The sequence below is a fragment of the Schistocerca americana genome, chromosome 2 (assembly GCF_021461395.2).
Source record: "Schistocerca americana isolate TAMUIC-IGC-003095 chromosome 2, iqSchAmer2.1, whole genome shotgun sequence".
NCBI lineage: Eukaryota > Metazoa > Arthropoda > Insecta > Orthoptera > Acrididae > Schistocerca > Schistocerca americana.
The window spans coordinates 709,389,190-709,414,512 of NC_060120.1; the positions used below are offsets into that span (position 1 = coordinate 709,389,190).

The 25,323-nt window shown below is 42.8% G+C and overlaps 1 protein-coding gene across 1 annotated transcript in view; it reads right to left on the reverse strand.

Annotated features, from left to right (window-relative positions):
- LOC124595866 (glutathione S-transferase 1-1) overlaps window positions 1-24,765 on the reverse strand; it is a 63,267-nt gene extending 38,502 nt beyond the window's left edge. The window contains exons 1-2 of the mRNA XM_047134773.1: window positions 24,677-24,765; window positions 4,823-4,994 (exon numbers count right to left, since the gene is read on the reverse strand). Of these exons, the coding sequence (XP_046990729.1) occupies window positions 4,823-4,966 (144 nt within the window). The 5' untranslated portion in view covers window positions 4,967-4,994; window positions 24,677-24,765. The remainder of the gene's footprint in view (window positions 1-4,822; window positions 4,995-24,676) is intronic.
- Between the last annotated feature and the right edge of the window lie 558 nt (window positions 24,766-25,323).

The following is a 25,323-nucleotide window of genomic DNA, read 5'->3' on the forward strand; positions in this document are numbered from 1 at the left end:
CGCCCCACAAACCAAACATCATCATCATCATCATCACGGACGAGACAGGAACTGATATTGAGAGTAGCACAACAAAATCAGAAATATCGAATCTGAGAACGATTTAGCTCCTCATTTAACTAAAATATACCATAGCTTCCCCCCCCCCCCTTCCCACCAAAAAAAAGAACTCTTCCCAGTGGTTGGAAGAAAGCACTGGTCACACCAGTCTACCATGAATTCCGAAAACGTTGATCAATTGAAACCCAAAGCCATAATTTTCCTACATGACATACTGGATGCTAATTGTCGATGCAGTCAAGAAGATGTAATATTACTTGACTGACGAAACGCATTTGAATCAGTACCAAATGTAAGGTTATTATCTAACCTACAGTCGTATGTGGTATCAAGCGAAATTTGTGAGTGGACTGAACATTTCCCAGTGGGGAGGACGCAGCATGTTATCATGGAAGGCGAGTAAGTGACAGAACAGGTGTACCATAGGTAAGTATATTCGGTCTCTTACTGTTCGTGTTGTATATTAATGACTTTCTATACAATATTAACTGTAACCTCATAATTTTCACAGATGATACAGTAAGTCAGAAAGAAGTACATCCTGAACGAAGCTGTACAAATATTCAGTAAGACATTGATAAAATTTCAAAGTGGTGCAGTGATTGTCAACTTGCTTTAAATGTTCAGAAATGTAAAACTGTGCACTTCACAAAACCAAAGCCCGCAGTATTCTATTGCTACAGTATCAACGAGTCACAGTAGACTCGGTAAAAATCATACGAATAGTGGGTCTAATACTTTGCGGGGGCATGAAATGGAACTATCATATAGAATCAGTTGTTAATAAAACAGGTAGCAAATTCGGTTCATTTTGTAGAATACCCGGGAAATGCAATCAGTCTACAAAGGAGAATGCTTACAAAGCACTCGTACGACCCATGTAAGTATGACGATCAAACGAGTGGGTCCCGCGCCATATAGGACTATCAAGAGATACCGAACGCGCACAGAGAAGGGCAGCACGAATGGTCGCAGGTTTATTTGAAGTGATGGAGAGTGTCATGGAGATGTTGAAAGGTCTGAACTGGCAGACACTTAAAGGTAGACGTAAACTACCCCAAGGAAGGCTACTTGCAAAGTTTCAGGAATCGGCTTTCAATACTACTCTAGGAATATATTAGATCCCCCTACATATCGCCCCCGTAGGGTCCGTAAGGACAAGATTAGACTGATAATAGGACAAAGAGACGCATACAAACAGTCATCCTTTCATCCTTCCCGAGCTCCATACGTGGAACGGGAAAAAACTCTAATATCGGGTAAAATTTGGCGTACTGGCTGCCACTCACTTCACAGTGGTTTGCAGAGTATGGATGTACACGTAAATGTACCCATCCGTGCGTAGCTAATTTCTCTATTTTATTTCCCTTTGTATTATGTGAGGTATTTGTTCAAATGGTTCAAATGGCTCTGAGCACTATGGGACTTAACTTCTGAGGTCATCAGTCCCCTAGAACTTAGAACTACTTAAACCTAACTAACCTAAGGACATCACACACATCCACGCCCGAGGCAGGATTCGAATCTGCGACCGTAGCGGTCGCGCGGTTCCAGACTGAAGGTATTTGTAAGAGTAGTAAACATATTTCGTGACGTATTTAAGAAGTATTTGAAACGGATGTATTTTTGTTAATTAAGATAACCAGCTGATTTTTATATGCATTCATTTGTTCATATTTAAATTTTATTGTGTAAAATTCCTCTTATGGCTTTTTTGTCATGTGACAAACTGTAGAATTATACTCTGGTTTCCACATATGTAAAATACTGTCTGGGTTGTAATTATAAAATGATCCAAAAATATTATTCTGTATGTAAGATTATTCGATCGCTCATTTCAAGAGATATTTTATGTGAGTAAAATGCTGTCAAGATTCAGGAGAGTTTGTTGTTGAAACAAGAGGAAGTGAGTTGCCTTATAGGGAGGAGGATACGTGTTTATGCAGACACGCTGTGTGGACGTTTGGATTTGATTTTGATAACGGATTTGAGAGTGAACATCAATTACTGGTTCCACAGAGACCCTTTGGTTGTACTTCGGTACGTGAAGCCGTCGAAGGAGCTGTGGAATACTAATTTCTTACGGAGAATTATTATGCAAATGGAGGTGACTACTGTATTAAACCGGAATATTATTGAAAGACTGTCCTCGTGGACTTAAGCTGTAGGGGAAATGAAAGTTTAACAAGTGAAAATCGCTGATGAGAAGTGTGAACTGTGTTAATTAGATGCTGAGGTGTACCTAACTGTGATTTGTTTTTCAGGGCTGCATTAAGGACAGAATAAGATTTTAGGCGTAAAACGTTGTGTGCACAGCACAGTGAAGTTTAAGCAGACAGAAGCTGACTGACTGTACAGGCCATTCCTGCACTTTACGTGTTGAGTGTATGGACTAAACTGTGAACACAGTAACAAAATAAACTTTCAACGGGCGCTGGCTGTGTTAACTGTATATTGACCTAACTGAGCACCAAACAGCTGTTCTAGTATTAGTTGGAACTGCTGAGGCTTTCAGCATGTCGCGAACTATCGGCCGGTGGACTCTCACTGCAGAACTTCAAAACCCTAAGATCTAACGTGATATTAATTTTAGCAAGTACGTTATTGCCAAGATGTTCATTTTGTCCTGGTGTAGCGGACGTCACAGATTTTACTGCAGCACCAGTGAGGATACGTCATCCCCAAAAGGCGGTACAGATATTGACGTCCTCGTATGACAATATTTATTTAAAAGCATAAATTTTACAGCTACCAGTACTAATGTACAATCAGAAATAAATCTAGTAAAAGGTAGATGGTTATCACTATCAAGAAAACTCACTGTTATATAAGCAAAATAAAAAGAGAGAAAGGAAAAACTCATAATTAATAGACTATAATATAAACAGTCAGCTTTTGAGACGAGTGAAGTATTTGATTGACAGTTTGGTAACAGCATTCGACTAACCACTGAAACTTAACTGCATTGTAATATCATGTATTACTTCATACAGATAGCGCGAGCAGAACAGTAAACAATTTACGTTTGTCAACTAGTTTTGGAGGGTCGGATATTAAATGATTAACGGAATCATTTCTTGGAGTCGTCTGTTATCACAGGTCATTAATCATAAAAGCAAGCATCACAATTGATTTCACAACGGAGGACTCTGTACAGTATACTTACTTATCTGACATAATTTGTCAAATACTTGTTTGCTTATTCTGCCTACACATGCATTACAAAGATTTATTCACATCAGTACAATCTTGATATGTCTGGACTTTAAAAACGTGCTACCTTGTTTGAATATGTTACTATGAAGTATGATTGAGACAGAGCATATGACTAATGTGTGTGCGTTCTATGCTTACATTTGACAGTATGTGAATCCAGTATTTGTGTACGATATGTAGCGAAGGACAAAGATACGTCTGGCAGTCGCCAATATACTGTTCCGTTATCCAAGTACAGGGTAGTTGTCGTAATAAACTAGATAGTACAGCAAGTACGTTTCGAAACAGGATAAAATACCAGTGCATTAGCGTTCTCTACAATTTCAATACTAATCTTTTTCTAGGATAAGTTGCTTCTTTTTCGTACAGTTTCACAATTTCTGACCAAACACATGACAAACCAGCGGCTCGTTTTGCAAGTTTTCCTATTTCTTCCATTAACGGAACTTTACAGAGTTTCTAAACTGCCAAAACGACCAAGAAATGGTGGATGAGTTGCATGTATGCATCTGTTTGTCATCTTATTCACATCCATAATAAGAGTTTGTCGTTGTTCCAACTGAAACAGCTCTAGATGGATACCTGTGGCCATTTCAACTGACGAGCATCAGCTACGACAGTCCTTTCTCCCCGTAAGGATTACCTGCAGCTTTTCCTACATTTCTAAACAACTTTCTGATGATGTGAGCATCCTGTGAACAATGGCGACGATCATATTATGCTTCCACGATGAATACCCTACTCCTTCCCATGTCTCCCAGTCAGGGAAGACTTGCTGAGTTGTGTTTCGACAAGAAACAGTGCTCAGTAGTACAGGACAGTATTAAAGGCTTTCTGGAAGGTAAGGTTCACAGTATCAACTTGGGTCCAGTTATCAGCAATCATTTGAATTTCTAAAGGAAGAAGAACGAACTAGTCACAAGTTCTGTGTTAAGAAGGCTACATGATTCTTGCGAACGGGCAGTTCAGCATTCAGAGAAGTTGTTATACGTGAGAACAAAGCACGTTCCTACAAACTGACATGCTATGGTTATGTTTAACTGTATCTGTTCTGCCACAGCTTTGAAAAACTGTTTTGAAGTGTGCATTTCCACTGATAGAGAATACTCTATTATCCAATACATCTACAACAAACTGTGGGATGAATAAGGATCAATTCTATCACAAAGTTCATGTTAAAGCTATGAGTTACCCAATCATGCGCGATTTTAGTTGCTTTACGGCTTACCAAACTTCACTGTGTCACGCCTCTAATTATATAGGCAAGAATTATTAGTAATTAGCACCTTCATTAGTTCAAGATCGTTGAGGGTTACCGCAAAAAATCACAAATATTTTCAAAAGCTTATTTTATTTCATTACAAGTACTCCTAAAAGTATTTTTAGGTGGTTATGGTCAGACTCAACAGTCTTCAGTAGAATGATAAGGAATTCAACATTGTTCAGGAACGTATGTCGCAGTGCACTGTTGTATCATTCGACTCTCCTCGTACACATAGATCGGTTTTTGGCGTCCTAATGACTGCAAGGTGTCGTGGCGCCATACCTTGGAAAACTCTTCACTGAGGTGCTCTCCGGCTGCGAAGTCCACCTCCATGTTGGTGTACTCGAGTGCTAGAGCCTCGAGCGCCATCTTGACAGCCGTCGACGGGGGACTGTCACTGACCGAGTACAGCTTCAGGCCAGCCATCTCGGACACAGTACGGACGACACGTCACCTGCAAACAGGACTGGCGTCACGAAAACGTCCAAAACTTACAGCACGTCAAAAGCGCCCAGTGAATGTTCTGTGCTCTAATTAATTACTAAGTTATAGAAAGAATCACTTGCTAGAACGTGGAGTGTGCCCGATCACGGATTTTGTGTTGAAGGAGCGTCAAAATGAATGCAGGGATTAGTGACACAGAGTTGTTGTAGCATGACTTAATATCATAACATCCAAAACCAGTAAAAACATACGAAAAATAGGTCTATTTAAAGAAACAAATAAAGATTCTCTTGACACCCTCCTAAGAGAGAGTCTCCAGTCCTTACAGTCTGATTATGCGAGAGTAGACCACATGAGATTTAAATTCAAAGAAATAGTTTCGACGACAATGGAGAGACATTTACCAAATTAATAAGAGATGGTCCTGATCCCCTATTTTACGCAAAAATGGTCAGAACAGTATTGCAGAAAATAATGAAAAAACATGCCAAATTTAAAAGAATGCAAGGCCCCAAGACTGACGCAGTTTTACAGAAACACGAAATTTCGCGCTAGCTTCAATACGAAATGCTTTTAGTAGTTCCGACAATGAAACTCTGTCTCGAAATCTGGCAGAAAATCTCATGAGATTGTGGTCGTATGTAAAATACACCAGCGGCAAGACGTGATAGTACCTTCACTGTGCGATAACAGTGGTGGTGATACTGATGACAGTGCCACTAATGCAGAGTTCTCTGAAATTCCTTCACCAAAAAAGTAAATATTCCAGAATTCTCATCGAGAAGAACAGCAAACGTGAGTTACTTAAAAGCAAATATCCTCGATGTAGCGAATCAGCTTAAATCACTTAATAAAGGCAAGGTCTCCAGTCTAGATTGTATACCAATCAGGTTCCTTTCAGAGTATGCTGATACGACAGCTCCACTCTTAGCAGTCATATACACTGTGGGGAAAATAAAAGAGCCCTTATGACTGGATACGATTGGACTTGAATGTATACATACAACCACACCCCGTAAGACGCACACGTGTACGCCCGCCACGTGATCGACGCCGGTTCAGAGCGATATAAGGGCTCTGTCAGTGTGAGTTTGCTTTGTGGGGCGCTCAGCTACGATGTCATAAGCGCATGTGTATGTTACTGTGAGTGGAGCAGTGCAAAGAGGACTGTGATACTCACAGTGGAGTAGTGAGTGTTCGTTGTGGAAATTTACGTGACACCAAAGTCGTGGAAACAGTGTGCTCAGTTGTTTGCTGAGAAGTTCAATGGTGTCACAGGGCCAGTAAAGAGTACCATGCAACGCTTAGTCCGAAAATTGCGTCAGACAGGATCTGTTTTGAACAAGTCAAAAAACATTCCGAAACGTGCCCACGCACCTCAAAATGTGGCTGCAGCTCAGCAGAAAATGTTTCAGTCTTACCAAATCATCCCGACGCCTGTCGCAAGGAACCGGCATATCACGTCGATCACGCGGACGAATTTTCCACTTGGATCTGCACATGCATACCTTCCTAGTGTCAGTTGTTCACATATTAGAACCAACAGATGCTTCCCAGCGTCTCCAGTTTTGTGCGTAGCTGTTCACTGAGATAACAATGAATGGCTTGGAGATGAATATGTTCTTCATGTCTGATGAAGCCTGGTTTCATCTGAGTGGTTATGTCAACCCAAGGAATCACAGGTCAAGGGTAGCGGCGAATCCTCCTAACCTCTACGAAACACCGTTGCATGCTCAGAAGGTTGGGGTTTGGTGTGCAGTATCTGCACGCCGCATTATTGGTCCCATCTTCCTTCATCAGACGCTGACTTCAGCGCTTTATATCACCAAAGTTTTGGAACCATTTGTGGCAGCGTTAATGGAGCTGTGGATTGCCGTGCTATAAAGGTCATGTCCAGAAGAGGATGGGCGCCAGGTTGAGGAAGCTGAAACAAAGTTTGAGAAACAAGAAACTTTCTGATGGTAAAACCATAAGAGGCAGGCTGACAGACAAAATGATTGATGAACTACAGCATTATTATGGGATGGCCATTAGGTATAATACTGAGGATTTGTTGAAAATGAAATAGGCAGTATGGCGTACCTTCTTCCACAGACTGTCAACTGATGAAAAATCAGTACACCATTTTTGCCCTCCTGGACCTGATACATGGTGCAATTACCATATTTGCCTAATACTCAAACAGTTCATACATCCATAAACAGTCCATCACAGCAGCGGTCATGGATATCATAAAACCTATTTACAGAGGCCTGAAACATCTGAATTACTGAAGAAGTGTCTGCATCGTCAGACTCAAAATCCTATTGAGTCGTTCAATAATCTTATATGGACTCACTTACCAAAAAATGTTTTTGTTGGAATGAAGACACTGAAGTGGGGGCGGGGGGGGGGGGGGGTCAATAATGCTGTTATTGCTTTTAATGATGGCAATATTCGTAGGGTGAAAGTGCTACAGCATATTGCAATTAATCCTGCAGCAAACTGCATCAGACAACTCGAACGGATGGACAAGGTTCGCATCGATAAAGCAGAGTATGCAGCACAGTTGGCCACTAAGGAGTTCAGAAAGAAGAAAAGAAGAAAAAAATTAGAAAAATATCAAGGTGATGATATACAGTATGGTTCAGGGTGCTTCTGAGTTACTAAAAATAACAAATTAAGCATATATTGAGTTACAGTCTTCTGAAACTTTAGAAGCCGTTCCTGAAAATTTAAATTTTCTGTTGCATTTTTTCCTAAATCTCAGAAACCACTTCGAGTAGAGTATTCAAATTTTCAGGGAGTAATAAAATACATATCCTGAGTCTACTGAACAAAAGAAGAACATAATGTTATGTATAATTAAAATTATTTAAGATAACGTACAAAAAAGTACACAAAATATTTACCGTGTAATTAAAAAATTGTATTTCCGAAACCAGTGGCTGAAATGCAATTATTGTTGTTCAGTAGACTCAGAACATACAGTTTAAAGTCCTGTAAAAGTTTTATGTCACTATAGTGGTTCCTGAAATACAGGGAAGCCAAGCCACTCAATTTAATGTTGTCGGAATAGGGCGTTCCAACTCCCCTTAAGCAAGCATCGATCCAATAACCCACAGGCGAGGAAACTATCCAGAAGATTCAAAGAACGAGGAAGGAACAGGGGCTTTAAATCTTTTATTCGCATGCGCGAGAAGAATTTATGTAAAAGCTGCGAAACGTAATTACTATAATGACGAGATTACAGTGATCTTGGGGGTCCATAACCATTGTCATATGGTATCTGTGCAAAACAGAGTCCTCTTGTCGTAGGATCTGCGCTGATTTTCCTTAAATCGACGGTGTATAAACCAACCTATACTCCTCGAGATAATCGAATCGCTTCACAACTGCAATCTGTTTGATGATACATGTATACAAGCATGTCTCTCATTAAAGAAGAGAATAATGAGTTTGTGGAAGCCATTTGGAAATGAAAGGCGGAAGAGGCTCCACGTAATTAATTAATTAAAGCACTGTACCGTGAATGAAACTGCCGATCTTTTTGCTAATGTGGCAGTGATCTCACGTAAAGAAAGTTATGTATTTGTTCCTGATGAGTATAGCATATGTCAGGAAAATACGAGAAGAATATTCCTAAAGAATGGGACGAAGAGTGGCAAATGTCTCAGATAACTAGAGTAAATCATTACAAACAAATAAAACCGGCAATACCAGCCAGGCCGTGGGACGGTTGTAGCTCACTCATTACAGCCTTGCACAGCACCTAACATCCACAAGTGTTGTACCACACCTATTTTGTGGCTGTGGCGACACAGGGGAAAAGAATCACATATTTCTTGGATGCACTAACCAGTGAGACCTGATATAAAATGTTATGATTGAGTGCTAGGAGAGAGTATCAGTTATCGACATTACTGCCTACAATTTTATCACTCACCAACTGTAGAAAACATAAAGAAGTTTATTCCTTCCTAACCGAATGGCAAAACAAATGCATATCCCAATAAATGTAAATCAAAGAACCTGGCGTGGTTCACGCATGTTGTTTGTATTTATTTTATTTTTATTTTTAAATCAGGAGTATGTGCATGTTCTTTTTTTTTCAGTTTGTTGGTAATTCATAATTAATATATCTAAACCAAAGATAACTAGATAATTTTGCATCGTTATATCAATTTATTTTGTTATGCGCACCGTTTGCATGTACATCTGTTTTTTCCATGTGGGCGGGTGTGTCAGGTGTTTTCAAAGGCCAATAAAAACAAAAATAAAAACAGCAATATCAAAATATGCAAGAAGAAGTTTTAGACCGAGAATATCCAAAGCTATGTTCTAGTCCAGAGGAGAAACGCCGTACCTCCTTTCCAACCACCGCTCATCACTTTCAAAATGAATTTCTCGAAGGTGCTCTTTAGGTATTGGGAATTGCCGAAAATTCGATGGAGCTAATTCGGGACTGAATGGAGAATGACCGATGAATGTGAATCAGAGGCGTCAGATTGCTGCAAATATCGCAGCACTCGCCTGTGGTCTGTCATTGTCATCCTGCAGGAGAGGGTACTCAGTGTACAGATGAACTCTTCAAAGTCGATACTCGGTTACAGCACGCTGTTACTCTCGCATAGACATAATTAAGTTACACACCAGCAAGTTACACGCTAAATAAGTGGTCATGAAGAATAACGATGTGGAATATTAAAAACGTTGGTTTCATTTTAAAAACCTTATGAGTTTGTACATAAATAATACTAAGGTATTACTTTTCACCTCTTCGTAAGTTAGAGAAAGCGATCATAGCGTACAATCATGATTTGTGCTATAAATCACCAAAAGGGGATGAAATCTCTTACATATAAGAACAATCACAAATAAAGTTGCATGCTAAAAATTGCTTCTGTCCAGAAAGCCAAGAACTGTTAATTAAATGGGCGCTCACAACTTGCGAAAGTCTTCGGTACCCAGCTCCTGGACACACTGTTAATTTCTTACATGCGGTTAACATGACAGTTGTTTTCTAATGATTAATGTTACATTAAGCATATTCAGTACCGAGTACTAACATCAAATATACCTGATGTCAAGAAGGAGGAACTATTGAAGCATTCTATGTGCATAATTGATTGGAATCTGGGACTTCTATTGTCAAATGTGACAGAATTGTTTTCTTCATAGGTAATCTACTCGCCATAGCATGTCCTTGAACTAAGTAATCTATATCCGAGAAATTTTAGAATTTATTAAAGTGTCACTGTAAGACGTATATAATAGTTTAGTTACACAGATATTACATATTACTTTTTCTTACCTTTTCACATTAAACTTGTACAATGGCAAGTTTTTATCCTTTCAGATATATAGTCCGTGTTATATAATAGGAGTTATTCGGTGATTAGTTCTTGATTGTTTCCTTCTATACTCATGCCACTAGTAGGTTAACGAATCCTTTATTATTATAGAATATTGCACAATAGCTCGGATGAAAAATAACACTGAGACGCACTTACTTGGGTAGAAATAGAGCGCAAAGAAATATACGTACAAGAAGGAAAAGAAAATACAAACTTTGTTAGTTAAGACACACCGAAAATATATGTCAGTGAAGGAAACCTACGATTCGCAGAACTTAAAAAGGAAGCCAGTATCCTTAGTAGTTTAGACATAAAATCAATAGGACGTAAAGACAAGCAAATATATCATGGGAGAAATGTGAAGTAACACAAAAAGGAAGAACTGTGAAAATAAACGGATAACGTTTGCTGAAAAGTGTATGGGAAAGCCTTACGGAAGAACTGAACGACCGGAAGTCAATGTGACAACTCTTCAGAGGAGCAGTGTGTATGCTGTGCCCAGCCATCTTTTCTATTCTGAACTCACAAATTTTCGTTGTTAGCGGAATATGTTGAAATACTATGTCAGAGATCTCTTCTTACCTCAAAGTAATGTCAGAGGCACGTGTCGTGTAGACGACTACTATGAGGGCTCGTACGATTGTGGTGACGAGAGCGAGAGAGAACAGAGGGTGAAATCTGGTCTCGGTATGACCCAAACAGCGCCAAGGGCATCGCTGCGGCTATCGTCTCCCATCTGAAGGAAAAATAACGTTCTCACCACATGACGCATAGGAGAGATCGTAGATGTCTAGCATTGGTCTGTAGTTCTCTGATCAGGAACAGTATATCACTACCTCTCGTTTAGGAGCACTGTAGTGAGAAATTGTACAGAACACGAACACTGACTATGAAGTACAGATCGTTGTGGTTACTTGCTGTATATTTAGACACTGATAGAAGATAAGAAAAAATTACAATTATGTTGCACTTATACTGATCACATTGAATATGCTATATCTGTCAATATGTGCCAATCTATTCTTGTTACAGAGTGGTTTATATTTCGACTTGGCCCTTATCGTAGCATTTGAAGTTATTTGCTGAATAATGAGACTCGTAAGTAGCTCACAAGACATCCGTTCGATCGACTTTTGAGTACTGCCCGTTGGTCTGCGACTCTTAACACGGATTATTAAAATGGAAAGTAGCGAAGATCGGATGAATTCCGTTATGGGACTGACCACGAAATTGCAGCTGCTTTTAGTTCTAGCCTAAGATTAGTTATAACTTTAGTGGCTGTTGCTACGACGAAACAAAGTATACATTCGTCCACGATCGGCTGCCTTTGTATTGCATTCACTTGTCTGTTGACTTAAGTCTGAATATAGGCGTTGCTCTAATAAATATACACAGTTTAAATTGCGTGCCAAATTCTTTCCGATTGGTGGACAACGGTTACTAGAGAATGCCGTGATGGTTCCTTTAAAAGGGCTTCTTCAGTGTCAAACCGAGATTGTGCTCCTTCTCTAATGACCTCGTTATTGACCTCTTCCCTCCTTTTCTTTAAGTAAATTACGCAAATTGTGCATAATTTAAGATCAGCGAAACGCATCAGATTAACCAACAACTCTACGAGTAATTTAAAAGATAGAGAAATAGTGAGTAGTTGCTGATGTTTATATGTCAAAGAGAAATCGTACCGGTCGGTTGGTCCAAATATTGGTTGAGTAAAAGAGTGTAGATCAAAGCCTCCGACCTTCGACTGGCCATCGGAAGCAAGATCTGAACATTTCAGCGAGCATCACACAGTGAGTGAATTCTGACACAGGATCTTTAGCCACACCCGTACCTGACATAACAGATGCAACGGTTGCCGCCAATCAACGATTTGAAATAGCATGAATTTGCCGTTTGGGTGTTGGTAAACCAAAATGTTGACGACAATTTTGCGAGGAATGTCATCTTTACCCACGGGGCGTGTTTAGAAGTGGGTGGTGATTCAACGAGTATAACAGTCGGGTTTGGGGCGGTTAGAGTCCTCGCATACCACTTCAGCAACTGATGCACGCACAGTGCTCCATTTTTTGATTAGGGATTTGGGCGGACAGGGATTTGGCCACCGCCATACTTAGCGTATGTAGACCCACAGGCAGAATGTGTAGTGTGAGACCTACCAGGAGGTGTAACAACTAACCCGTAAAGATTTACCTTAGACCAACTCCCAAATTAAAAGCCTATTACGCAGCGTTTGGGGTTTTTAATTTAATTATATGATGTTCTGTTATGCATTTTCTGACTTAATTATCTGATGAATTTCAAATGGTTCAAATGGCTCTAAGCACTATGGAACTTAACATCTGAGGTCATCCGTCCCCTAGACTTAGAGGTACTTGAACCTTACTAACTAACCTAAGGACCCAACTCGCTTTATTTGTTCATGAGACCCAGAAAATATTAGATACAGGCTCCCAGGTAGATGCTATTTTCCTTGACTTCCGGAAGGCGTTCGATACAGTTCCACGCTGTCGCCTGATAAACAAAGTAAGAGCCCACGGAATATCAGACCAGCTGTGTGGCTGGATTGAAGAGTTTTTAGCAAACAGAACACAGCATGTTGTTCTCAATGGAGAGACATATACAGACGTTAAAGTAACCTCTGGTGTGCCACAGGGGAGTGTTATGGGACCATTGCTTTTCACAATGTATATAAATGACCTAGTAGATAGTGTCGGAAGTTCCATGCGGCTTTTCGCGGATGATGCTGTACTATACAAAGAAGTTGCAGCATTAGAAAATTGTAGCGAAATGCAGGAAGAACTGCAGCTGATAGGCACTTGGTGCAGGGAGTGGCAACTGACCCTTAACATAGACAAATGTAATGTATTGAGAAAACATAGAAAGAAGGATCCTTTATTGTATGATTATATGATAGCGGAACAAACACTGGTAGCAGTTACTTCTGAAAATATCTTGGAGTATGCGTGTGGAACGATTTGAAGTGGAATGATAATATAAAACTAATTGTTGGTAAGGCGGGTACCAGGTTGAGATTCATTGGAAGAGTCCTTAGGAAATGTAGTCCATCAACAAAGGAGGTGGCTTACAAAACACTCGTTCGGCCTATACTTCAGTATTACTCATCAGTGTGGGATCCGTACCAGATCGGGTTGACGGAGGAAATAGAGAAGATCCAAAGAAGAGCGGCGAGTTTCGTCACAGGGTTATATGGTAAGCGTGACAGCATTACGGAGATATTTAGCAAACTCAAGTGGCAGACTCTGCAAGAGAGGCGCTCTGCATCGCGGTGTAGCTTTCTGTCCAGGTTTCGAAAGGGTGCGTTTCTGGATGAGGTATCGGGTATATTGCTTCCCCCTACTTATACCTCACGAGGAGGTCACGAATGTAAAATTAGAGAGATTCGAGCGTGCACGGAGCCTTTCCGGCAGTCGTTCTTCCTGCGAACCATACACGACTGGAACAGAAAAATGAGGTAATGACAGTGGCACGTAAAGTGCCCTTCGCCACACACCGTTGGGTGGCTTGCGGAGTATAAATGTTGATATAGATGTAGATGTAGACAGCACACACATCCATGCCCTAGACAGGATTCTAACCTGCGACCGTAGCAGCAGCGCGGTTCGGGATCTAAGCGCCTAGAACCGCTCAGCCACAGCGACCGGTCTGATGAATTTACAGAATAAAATCATCCAACAAAATATATTAGCAACACTTTGAAGAACTAAGGTAAAAATCTGCCCATGCAAAAATAAGTATTCAGTTTTAAAAATAACGTTTGTGAGTACCCTGTTTATATGTTTGTATGTTGGCAGCACTTTAGACTGCATTAATATCATTGACAGCACTGCGCCCTGTGTAAGAGAATCTGTGGATGGTCAGACTCGCAGTGCCAAGTTAGTTGGCAGTGATGGAGGTTGGAAGCACTGTTGGGGCGAGCGGACGGCATGGACGTGTGTCCGTCATGGAGATTTTGATATTGGATGGACATGGATTGTTAAATGTGAGTAATGGAATTATTGACGATTATATAATTTTTGTAACTGGATGTCATGGACAATTATATATTTTTTGGAACTGGATGTCACATGATTAACGTAAAATCTGCTAAATACATTGTTTGCTCGGCAACAAAATCTTTCCTTTGCTAACCACGTACCTATTAGTAGTTAGAACCTACAGTAGTTAGAATCTTTTTGTTTAGCTGGCTGTATAACTGCTGTATTTGCTGTAGTTCGTGTCATCAAGACTTTCTGTGAGGTAAGTGACTTATGAAATGTTTGGGTTATTGTTAGGATTTCGTCTAATTCAGGGCCATTCTTTTGCGTTAATTAATAGTCAGATTGCGTTATCCTGGTATATTGTGGGTTACAAATGAATAGAATAAGTTTGGGCTGTATTTTTCAGGGAAAATTCTGTAGGTCAGTGTTCAAAAGCATAGAGACAAGCAAAGTGACAGTACGTTCAGTTTTACACAGCAGTTTCAGAATTAATTATAGAAGTTCCACATCTTGTAATTATAAGTAAAATAATGTTAAGAAAATACAAGATTACAAAAGGAATGTAACGAACAGGCAAATTATTCATATATTTTGTTTAGTTAAAATGCTTACCCAAAAATTGAACCTCAAAATGAAAGTTCAAATAATGTTATTGTTCATTTACTCGCATCTACGCTTCACAGTAATAAAGCTACTTACAATATTCCATAACTTCGTTTTTTAGACTTTTGTCTCACCTCGATAGAGAAAATATCAAAGCTATCGAGGCAAAGAGGTTGCGGCGCCCAGCAGCACACGATAGGCAGCGCGCCAGGTGTTCAAATGACTTAGAATATAAACAGTTGCCGGAAGACTCAGAGTCTGACTGAGCGCCGAGTGAAGACTTTACACATCATCCATATCACGCCCTATTGGATGCCGGCTGCCTGCTACTGATTTGGATTTCCAATTGCTGTAAGGATTGTTTTCTGCCTTCCTGATTACGACTTTGCGACGAGTTACGGAATTTCTAGTATAATTATTCCACCGACGTGCTTGTTAAACTTTATTCTTTACAAGGAAGTAATTCGAGTGGGTCGAGGTCCGGGGAAATTGCAAACAAATCCTCCCTGACCGATACCTGGACTGCTGAACATACGGCGACTACAGTGCTACTTGCTGTTGACGAAGTGCTTATCAGTCCTCGGCTTCTCCTGGCTAAAATTGATGTAGATTAGCTCTGATGTTTTGGCATTATGCCTTGTTGTTTACATTATATGCAATATTAACGGCGTTGTTAAAATGCGTGTGAAATCTTATAGGACTTAACTTCAAAATGGCTCTGAGCACTATGCGACTTAACTTCTGAGGTCATCAGTCGCCTAGAACTTAGAATTAATTAAACCTAACTAACCTAAGGACATCACACACATCCATGCCCGAGGCAGGATTCGAACCTGCGACCGTAGCGGTCACGTGGTTCCAGACTGAAGCGGCTTTAACCGCACGGCCACACCGGCCGGCATAGGACTTAACTGCTAAGGTCATCAGTCCCTAAGCTTACACACTACTTAACCTAAATTATCCTAAGCACAAACACACACACCCATGCCCGAGGGAGGACTCGAACCTCCGCCGGGACCAGCCGCACAGTCTATGACTGAAGCGCCTGAGACCGCTCGACTAATCTCGCGCGACGTTAACGGCGTGCCAGTACCATTTGTTTTTATGTACATGGCGCAAGAAAAGAGAACTCACAGTGAAAGAGAGTAGTCCTATGATTAAGTTTTTCTTTCTTTAAAAGGAACACTACCAAACAAATTTATCATTATGCATACGGTACATTTGATGCTAACTGCCATTCCTATCAAGAATGGTTTACTTCAATTAAAACAGTAGCACTGAAGATGAAGAGCATTGTGGAAGGCCAACTCAAGTCACAGTTCTGGAAGCTGCAGATCTTGCTCCTTACCTGACGATCAGAGGCCAACTGCTACAAAGACAGCAGAGACCCTGGGCATATCACCAGAACGTGTGGGTCGTATTACTCATGGGTTCTTGGACATGAAAAACCTCTCAGCCAAATGGGTTCCCAAATATCCCAATGCAGATCAAAAGCGTGAACGTCTGATTGTTTCACAGTCCATTTAGAACCAATGTCGCCGGGATCTTTGGGGGTTTTTAGATCGTCTCGTCACTACGAATGAAACATGGATATAGAATTATGATCCATAGACCAAGAACAGCCCACGTCCAAAGAAGTTCAAAACACAAAATCAGCAGAAAAATTGCTCGCATTCGTCTTTTGGGAGGAAGATAGAATCCTAAATATTGACGACATAAAACATGGTAAAACCATCACGGTAAAATACTGTTTTGAACTTATCGACAAACTGAAGTAACAACTGGTCACCAAACGGCAGGAAAAGCTGAGAAAATGGTTCTTCATTCTGGACGACAATACCCTCTTCATAAGGCCAACATCACGCAGGGAAAATTTGGAAATCTTCAATTTCAGATACTCAGACATCCACCCAGTTCACCTGAATTAGTCCCCTCAGGCTATTATTTGTTCCCAAATCTCAACAAACATTTGAAAACAAGCTTTCTGAACACTAAGAAGGCCTTTATGGCCGCGGATGAATGCCGAAAATATGTTATGTTTGAGTAATTTTTTTTTTCAAATCCATGCTATCATTTTTTCTTTATAAAACTAAGGACTCATCATTGTCTCCTCGTACTACCTCAGTGAGAACGCCAGCACGCCACAACGCTACGTGCTTCAAACGAAATCTGTTGTAATGATATGTGAAAAGGATACTTTCTGTTTTTCTTATTCGCAGCGGGCGTTGTGATGCATACTTAGTAATCATTCATAATCTATTTCCGACACCTGGTTGCTTAGCGAAATATATTTGTTGTTTGCTACGTCGTAATATCTATTAGTTTGAAGTTTTGAACACTCCATGCTATCTATTGCACAGTGCACGAGAGGGTACTATCTGTTTTCTTTCCTACGCCATTCGCGTACTGAGCGTTTTCGTCATACCTACGCGAGTTATACGTTGGTGGCATCATAACAGCCGCACAGTGTCCCTGGAGTACAGGTCCTCTAAATTTTTCAAACAGGGATTCGCGAGAATTATGTCACCTCCCTTCCAACGCTTCCCCTTTAAGTTTCTCTAGCTTTCCCGTTACACTTTCGAATGGGACCACTCCTACCTGTCACGACCCGAGCATCATGCATCTGAATTCGGTAGATGTCTGTTGCTTTGCCTACTTGATAAGGACACCGAACACTGGAACAGTTTTCTATTCTAGAATCGGTCTTATTTACGATTTGTATGTGTTTTTTTTTACAGATGCACCGAATTTTCTCAGAACTCTTCCAAACAATCTTAGTGTAGTTGTGGCTCCATAAACTTCCCCGGCGTAGTAATTTTTGATATTCGTGTCGGGTCTCCAGCCGGAACATATCGTCATCTGGACGCAATATTTCGGCGGTCCACCTGTCCGCTATCTTCAGGTGAGTAAGCCGTCGCACTAACTAGCGGGAACTGAAATCAAACACGCCGCGGCGACTCCTTTTACCAGAATTTCTCTTGCAGATTCTTTGCAGTTAATTGACGAAAAATTGGACGGTCCGCAGCTCGTGGTCGTGCAGTAGCGTTCTCGCTTCCCACGCCCGGGTTCCCGGGTTCGATTCCCGGCGGGGTCAGGGATTTTCTCTGCCTCGTGATGACTGGGTGTTGTGTGCTGTCCTTAGGTTAGTTAGGTTTAAGTAGTTCTAAGTTCTAGGGGACTGATGACCATAGATGTCTAGTCCCATAGTGCTCACAGCCATTTGAACCAAAAATTGGACGAATAAACAACTAAGCTTTGTCGCCATGTGTTGACGTCGACGCATTTTTTATTTAATGACAAATACTTTGAACAAACGGACGGAGTGGCTATGGGGAGTACATAGTCGCCAGTTTGTTTATGAAAGAATTTGAGGACATGGCACTGAAGACGGAATTCTTAAAACCAACTTGTTTTTGGAGATACATCGGCGATACATTTTTGGTATGGCCACATGGGAGGGATGCTCTGGATCGTTTCGTAGATCATTTTAACTGGCTGCCTCTCAATATTAAGTTCTCGATGGAAGTTGAAAAGTGTGGAAGACTTCCGTTTTTATATGACTTGGTCTGCTGGAGGGATCATGGAACATTAGGACATAGTGTTTATCGTAAGCCCACGCATACGGACCGATATCTTCAAGCATCAAGTTTTCATCCATCGTGCCAAGGCAATAGGGTCCTACGTACATTCGCAAAAAGGTCTTACGCCGCTTCAGATGCAGATACTTTGACACAAGAACTGGATTATCTAAAAGCTGAGTTCAAGCAGAATGGTTAAACTGACAATCACATCCGTCGTGCTTTACACGACCTTCGCGTGAACCAGCTGAAGATATAAACAAATCGGTGGCATTCCTATCTTTTTATGAGAGCGTATCTTCAAAAATAGGAGGAAATTTAAAGAAATATGATATTAAAAGTTTATTCCGTCCGCCAGCTAAGACCAGAGCTCTGTTGGGCTAGGTGAAGGATGATTCGGGTTTGAGAAATCCCAGGGTCTACAAGATTCCCTGCCATTGCGGTAAAATCTATACTGGACAAACGATTGTGCGGTCCAGGATCGATACGAGGAGCATCATCGCCACACACGTTTATTTCAACCAGAAAAATCTGCAATGGCGGGGCACTGTCTTACTGGAGGACATATAATGTTGTACGATGAGACACAAGTGGTTGCCCCTGCGTCACGGTATTGAGACTGTGTAGTGAAAGAAGCCATCGTAATCCGGCTACCTGAGAATATTATAAACAGAGGTAAGGGGTATTCTTTAATTAAGAGTTGGAAACTTGTTTTGTTTGACATTAAGAAACAAGGGTCTTTGTTTCGGTATTCAAAAACTGACAATATCATTTGATACCGATTTATTGTTTCCGCGACACAGACTTCCAAATACTGGGACTGTGTTATCGAAGAAGCTATAGAGATCAGAGTAAGGGAGCCACAACTAAATCGTGACAGCGGTTACATCCTTAGCAAGGCGTGGGAACCCGCGGTCACCTGGATTAAGAAGAAAAATGATATTTCCCAGAGTGTACCGACTTCGAGGAAGGAGGGAAGAATAACGACAGCAGTGCCGGCAGACCCTCCTGAACGAGAAGACCTAGGACGCAGCGCCCAGACGGCGGGAGAACGTGCGCTGCACCTGGACCGGGCGGGACGCGGACCGCACCGACTCATAGGAAGCGCCTGAGGGAGGAGCAGGAGGGGGGATTGTCCTATATATACCTGGCGCCGGCCCACCGCCTGGCAGTCTCGCTGAACCCCAAGAAGGCTGGAGGCAGCGATGGCGTCACAAACCTCCTGCTGAAGAACCTTCCGCCGGGCTTACACCGGCAACTTGGCGATGTCTTCAACGAGATTCTCCGATCAGGTGACTACCCCTCTGCGTGGAAACACGCGGAGGTCGTGGCTATTCTGAAATCCAGCAAGGACCCACTCCAGGCATCGAGCTACCGACCCATCAGCCTGCTCCCTTCCCTCTCGAAAGTTTTCGAGAGGCTGTACGCGAGAAGACTGATGCGACACGTCACCCAGGAGGGCATCATCCCGGACGAGCAATTTGGGTTCCGAGAAGAACATGGCACTTCCCACCAGCTCTTGCGGGTGGTAGAACCGGCGATGAGGGCACTGTAAACAAGGGAATTCTTTGGTGCAGTGTTCCTCGACGTCTCTCGAGCGTTTGACTCGGGATGGCACGGCGGTCTCGAGTTCAAACAAGGGATGCCGACGTCCCACATCACGCTGTTGCGGTCGTACCTGTCGAACGAACCTTCCACTTGAGGGCTGACGACGGTACGTCCACAGACCGGCAGATACGTGCAGGGGTGCAGCAGGGGTCGGTTCTCGGCCCCTCGCTGTACTCCCTGTACACTGCCGACGCGCCGAAAGTGGCAGGAGTCGAACTGACGCTGTACGCTGATGACACAGCCCTGTTCACTCGCAGCATTAACACCCAAGTGCTGAGAAACCGCCTCCAACGCGGGTGCGACGCCTTGGGCTCATGGGCAACAAGGTGGCGGTTGAAATTCAACGCCACAACGAGTCAGGCAGTCGTCTTCACCCGAAGACTTCTGCCGCCAGGGCTTACGCCGGTCGAAATCCTGGGAGAACCTATCCCATGGAGTGGGACGGCGAAGTACCTAGGGGTTACCCTAGACCGCAGGCTCACCTGGATGGTAGAGCAATAGGACGCCTTCGCGCCCTGTATCCGCTGCTAAACCCGCAGTCGTCATTGCCACCGCAACACGGCATCACGCTTTACCTAACATTGGTTCGCCCACTTTTAGAGTATGCGGCCGTGGTCTGGGGGAAAGCCGCAGATGCTCACATTGTGACTCTGCAGCGGATACAGAACCGCTCCCTAAAGACTGCGATGCATCTTCCGAGGCGCTTCTCGACGCGTCAACTCCACGAGGACACCGCGTCCCTGCCTCTCCGAGACAGGTTTCGCGCCATCGCCAGGAATTTCTACGAGAAGACGGGGCGCTCCCGCAACCGGCTCATCCGTGGACTGGGCCAACAACCTCGTCACAGGCCAACCACGCGTTGGCCTGACCTGCTGAGGGACTAAGTTTTACTAATCCCTGAACAGAGTGTGTCTTTCTCTTTTTCAGGTTACACCAGACAGGACCAATCAACAAGAGTGGTAATATATCTTTCTCTCCCCTACAGGAACCGCAGGAATGACAAATTTTTGTCTAAACTGCACCACCACGAGCCAAGGACAGGCTCGTCATTCCAGCGTCAGCGTCAACCGCCTGTCAATACAACAGCGCACCTGATGATAGCAACGTGATCGATTGCCGAAGTATTGTGTCCTACGCACACTCATACCAGGCTGTTCACCCGAGATTTATTTCGTCATCACTAGGCTGAGTGCACACCTTACCAGTCCTACAGCCAAGAAAGTCTTCCTGACAGTACCGGGAATCGAATCCGGGTCCTCCGCATAACAACTATCTATGCTGACCACTCAGCTACGGTGGTGTATTGTTGATAATTCTTCTAAGTATATTGAAAATATTAGAGGTCTAAATACGCTTCCCGTTGCTAATTTCGTTTCTGTGGAATGTTCGCCATTCAGTATAACGAACAGGGTCCTATTATACAAGTGGTAGACTGTGAAAAGCCTTTTGCGAATCTAGAAAGACGGAATTTACCTGTTCATCACCATACATTGTTTGCAGAATGTCGTCTATGAATGAAGCAAACAGTGGTTCACACGTGTGGTTTCCCTGAGTCCGTCCTAATTCTTCAAGAAAATTTCATCATGATGAAGTTGTTACTAAACAGGGAACCGGAGAAGCTTTGGTCATTTTTTTTTTCTTTAGCACTGTGTTTATAAGATGATAACTGATTCGTCTTCTCTGTTTTTTCCGTTGCTTGTCACTTAAGCGGATCGAAGGTGTCTATTCATAGACTCATCGATCAGTCTGATGTAACAGACAACAAAACGGAACTTGCAATTTTAAATTTCACTTTTAAAAATCACTCACACAGGAGGATCGCGCAGACCGTTCCACAGACTCCTGTATGGAGATAACAGAAATAGGCTTCCCTGGCATTGAGAAGCAACTGAAAGAGTTGAAACCAAATACATCGGCGAGTCCGAATGGAATCCCAGTTCTGTTTTCCAAAGGGTACTCTTCGTTTTTGGTCCCTAACTCAGCTTGCATCTATCGTGAGTCTCCCTCCTAGGACAAAAGTCCCAACCGACTGGAAAAATTTATATATGAAGCGTAAAAGGGGAGACCCGTAAAATTACAGACCAATACCCTTAACAACGAGTTACTGCATATTTGTTGAGCATATTCTAGGATCGAATATAAGGAATTTCCGCGTTTCTGCCCCAAAATCAGCATGTATTTATAAAGCATTACTCGTGCAAAACTCTTACCCTTTTCTCACACAATATCATGCGAACCATGACTGAAGGGGAGCAGGCAGATAATATATTCCTAGATTTCGGAAAAGCATTTGAGATGCTGCCCCACTACAGACTCTTGAAGGTCAGAGTACACAAAACAGGCGCCCAGAAATGTGAGTGGCTCGAAGAAAAAATGGTTCAAATGGCTCTGAGCACTATGTGACTTAACATCTGTGGTCATCAGTCCCCTAGAACTTAGAACTACTTAAACCTAACTAACCTAAGGACATCAAACACAACCATGCCCGAGGCAGGATTCGAACCTGCGACCGTAGCGGTCACGCGGTTCCAGACTGAAGCGCCTAGAACCACACGGTCACACCGGCCGGCTGGCTCAATGACTTCTTGAGTAATAGAACTGAGTACGTTATCGTGAAGGACGAGTGCTCATCAGAAATGCTTCAGGAAAGTTGATAGGACCACCCTTGTTATCTACACAGGCTGTCACAGGAGGAATGGTTAATATTGAGGGATATGACAAGAACGATCAAATGAAGCAAACAAAGTCCAGTAAACATGGGCTCTAAAATTCGGACCTATAGACCTATGAGTACTTCATCTTCGAAACTGTGAAATACATCTTTTCTTCTGAAAGCCTTTTCCTTTCCACATTTTAGAAATAGGTAGCAGGGACCAAAATAAGAAAAAATGTCTGGTAAACATCGGGCCTAAAATGAAATCCTTAAAAACTGGGAGCACTTGTTCAGTAGAAGACACGTGATTGTCAATAGGGAAGATGAACAAGCACTCACATACCTTAAGGTATGCCTTTGAGAACCCGTGTTTAATAGCCTTTTATGCTTCGAATGGTCGTTTCTGTCATATCTCTGAATACTGATCATTGCTCGTGGAATACCCTGAGTACATAAGCGATCTGACGGGCGTAGGGTTTGCAGCAATCTGGGAGTATTTGCTGATGACGTTGCAGTGCACAGTAAATTGTCGTGTGTGAGTAACTGTACAGGATACAGCATGTCTTAGAGAGAATTTCTGTTTGGTGTGATGAATGGCAGCTTGCTCCAGATTTAAGTTAATGAAGGTGGGTATTAGCAGTGCGCTGCTTGGCAAAGCCACGTCGATTAAATACCTAGTCTAAGCGTAAAGCTGCAAAGCGATGTGAAATGGAACCAGCACTTACGTTGGTATTAGGGAAGGCGAATAATTGAGTTCGGCTCAAAGAAACGCTAGCTCATCTATGAAGAATACCACGTGTAGAAAACTATTGCACTCCAGTGCAAAGTACTGCCTGAGTGTTCGGGCTCCCCATTAAATCGGAAAGTATTTGAGAGGCGTGCTGTTCAGTTTGTTACCGGTAGGCTAAATCAACACACAAGTATTGTGGAAATGCTCTGTGAACTCAAAGGCGACTGACTCGAGGGAAGATGACGTTCTTTTCGCGAAACAACATTGTAAAAGTTTAGAGAACCAGTATTTGCGGATGACTGAAAAGCGATTGTACGGGGGCAAACGTCAATCTCGCGTACCTATCGTGGACACAAGATAAGAGAAATCTGGACTTGTACGGAGGCGACAACATCCGCCATGCACAGTACAATGGCTTGTGGAATATGTATGTAGATGTACGAGGGCTGTTCGGAAAGTAAGTTCCGGTAGGTCGCGAAATGGAAACGACAGTGTAAATCCGATGAATCTTTGTACAGATTGTGTGTCCAGCGTGCCTGTCGGTCACGTCACGTCGCTCTTTTCAGTTCTGAGAACACAGTGAGCACGTAAAGATGCCCACAAAATAGTGTCTCCCTCCAAGTATGGTTGCCGTCTGATTTCGTGTAACCCCACAGAACGTAGCTGTCATGCATTTCCTTCTTCATTGTAATTCTCGGCCACGCACTACAGCAGCAATGAGGACGCCACTGCAGACTTTTCGATAAGAAGTGTTTGATCACGTTCGAAACACCCAGAACTTGGCTCCCTCTGATGTTCATTTCTGCTCACATGAGCCGCTGGCAATGTAGACAACATTTTGCCACGGACAACTGCAGAAGAGAGCAGAGAAGCAGCGGAAAGCACAGGCGGGTACTGGAAAGTAGGTACAGCGCAGCAACAAGTGTCAAAGACGGAGCGGCGACTATGTAGAGAAGTTGCTGGAAATGGAAGCAAACTATTGGAAATTAAACTGTTTTTATTTTCACTGAGGTTTCCATTTTGCGACCGATCGCATCTTACTTTCTGAATAGCCCTCGTATATACAATGAGAAATTGCCAGCAGTGCAGGTAAAATCACAGACATATGGTTAGACGTCGGTGTTCGCATGCGTGCTGTTGAAATGCGCGTGAGCGTTAACGTACGGTGGCAGGTGTTCTCACTCACCTGGGGATCGGCAGCCGTGCCGGCGCGAACTGCACAGAGGTAACTGACTGCCTGCTCTGATCCGGCCAGCGGCCGCCGCGCAGCCCAGGAATGTGGGTCGCACTTTCTCCGCTGCGATGCATCGGGTGGGAGAGCGCGCCTCGCAGACCGCCTCGCAGCTACCGTACACCGCCGGTCTGCTGCCTGCTCACGCTTCCACACGTCGTCACAGTCACACAAGCGTATCCTGCTCCATCACACCAGCATAAATTAAATGCGAATGGCAGGTTCACACAACTCATTTACATCTACATCATACTTCATGGTGTGTGGCGTAGGGTCCTTTCGGTACCACTATCCCTCTAACCCTGTTCCTCTCGCGAATAGTGCGTGGGAAGAATGATTGTCGGCAAGTCTCTGTATTGGCTCTAATTTCTCGAATTTTCTCCTCGTGGTCAGTAGCCTACGCCAGATCTATGAGGGAGGAAGTAATATGTTGTCCGACTCCTCCTGAAAAGTGCTTTCCCGAAATTTCAGTAGTAAATCTCTCCGTGATGGACAACGCCGCTCTTTTAACGTCTGCCAGTGGAGTTTGTTTAGCATTTCCGTGGCCGGCCGCTGTGGCCGAGCTGTTATGGCGCTTCAGTCTGGAACCACGCGATCGCTAC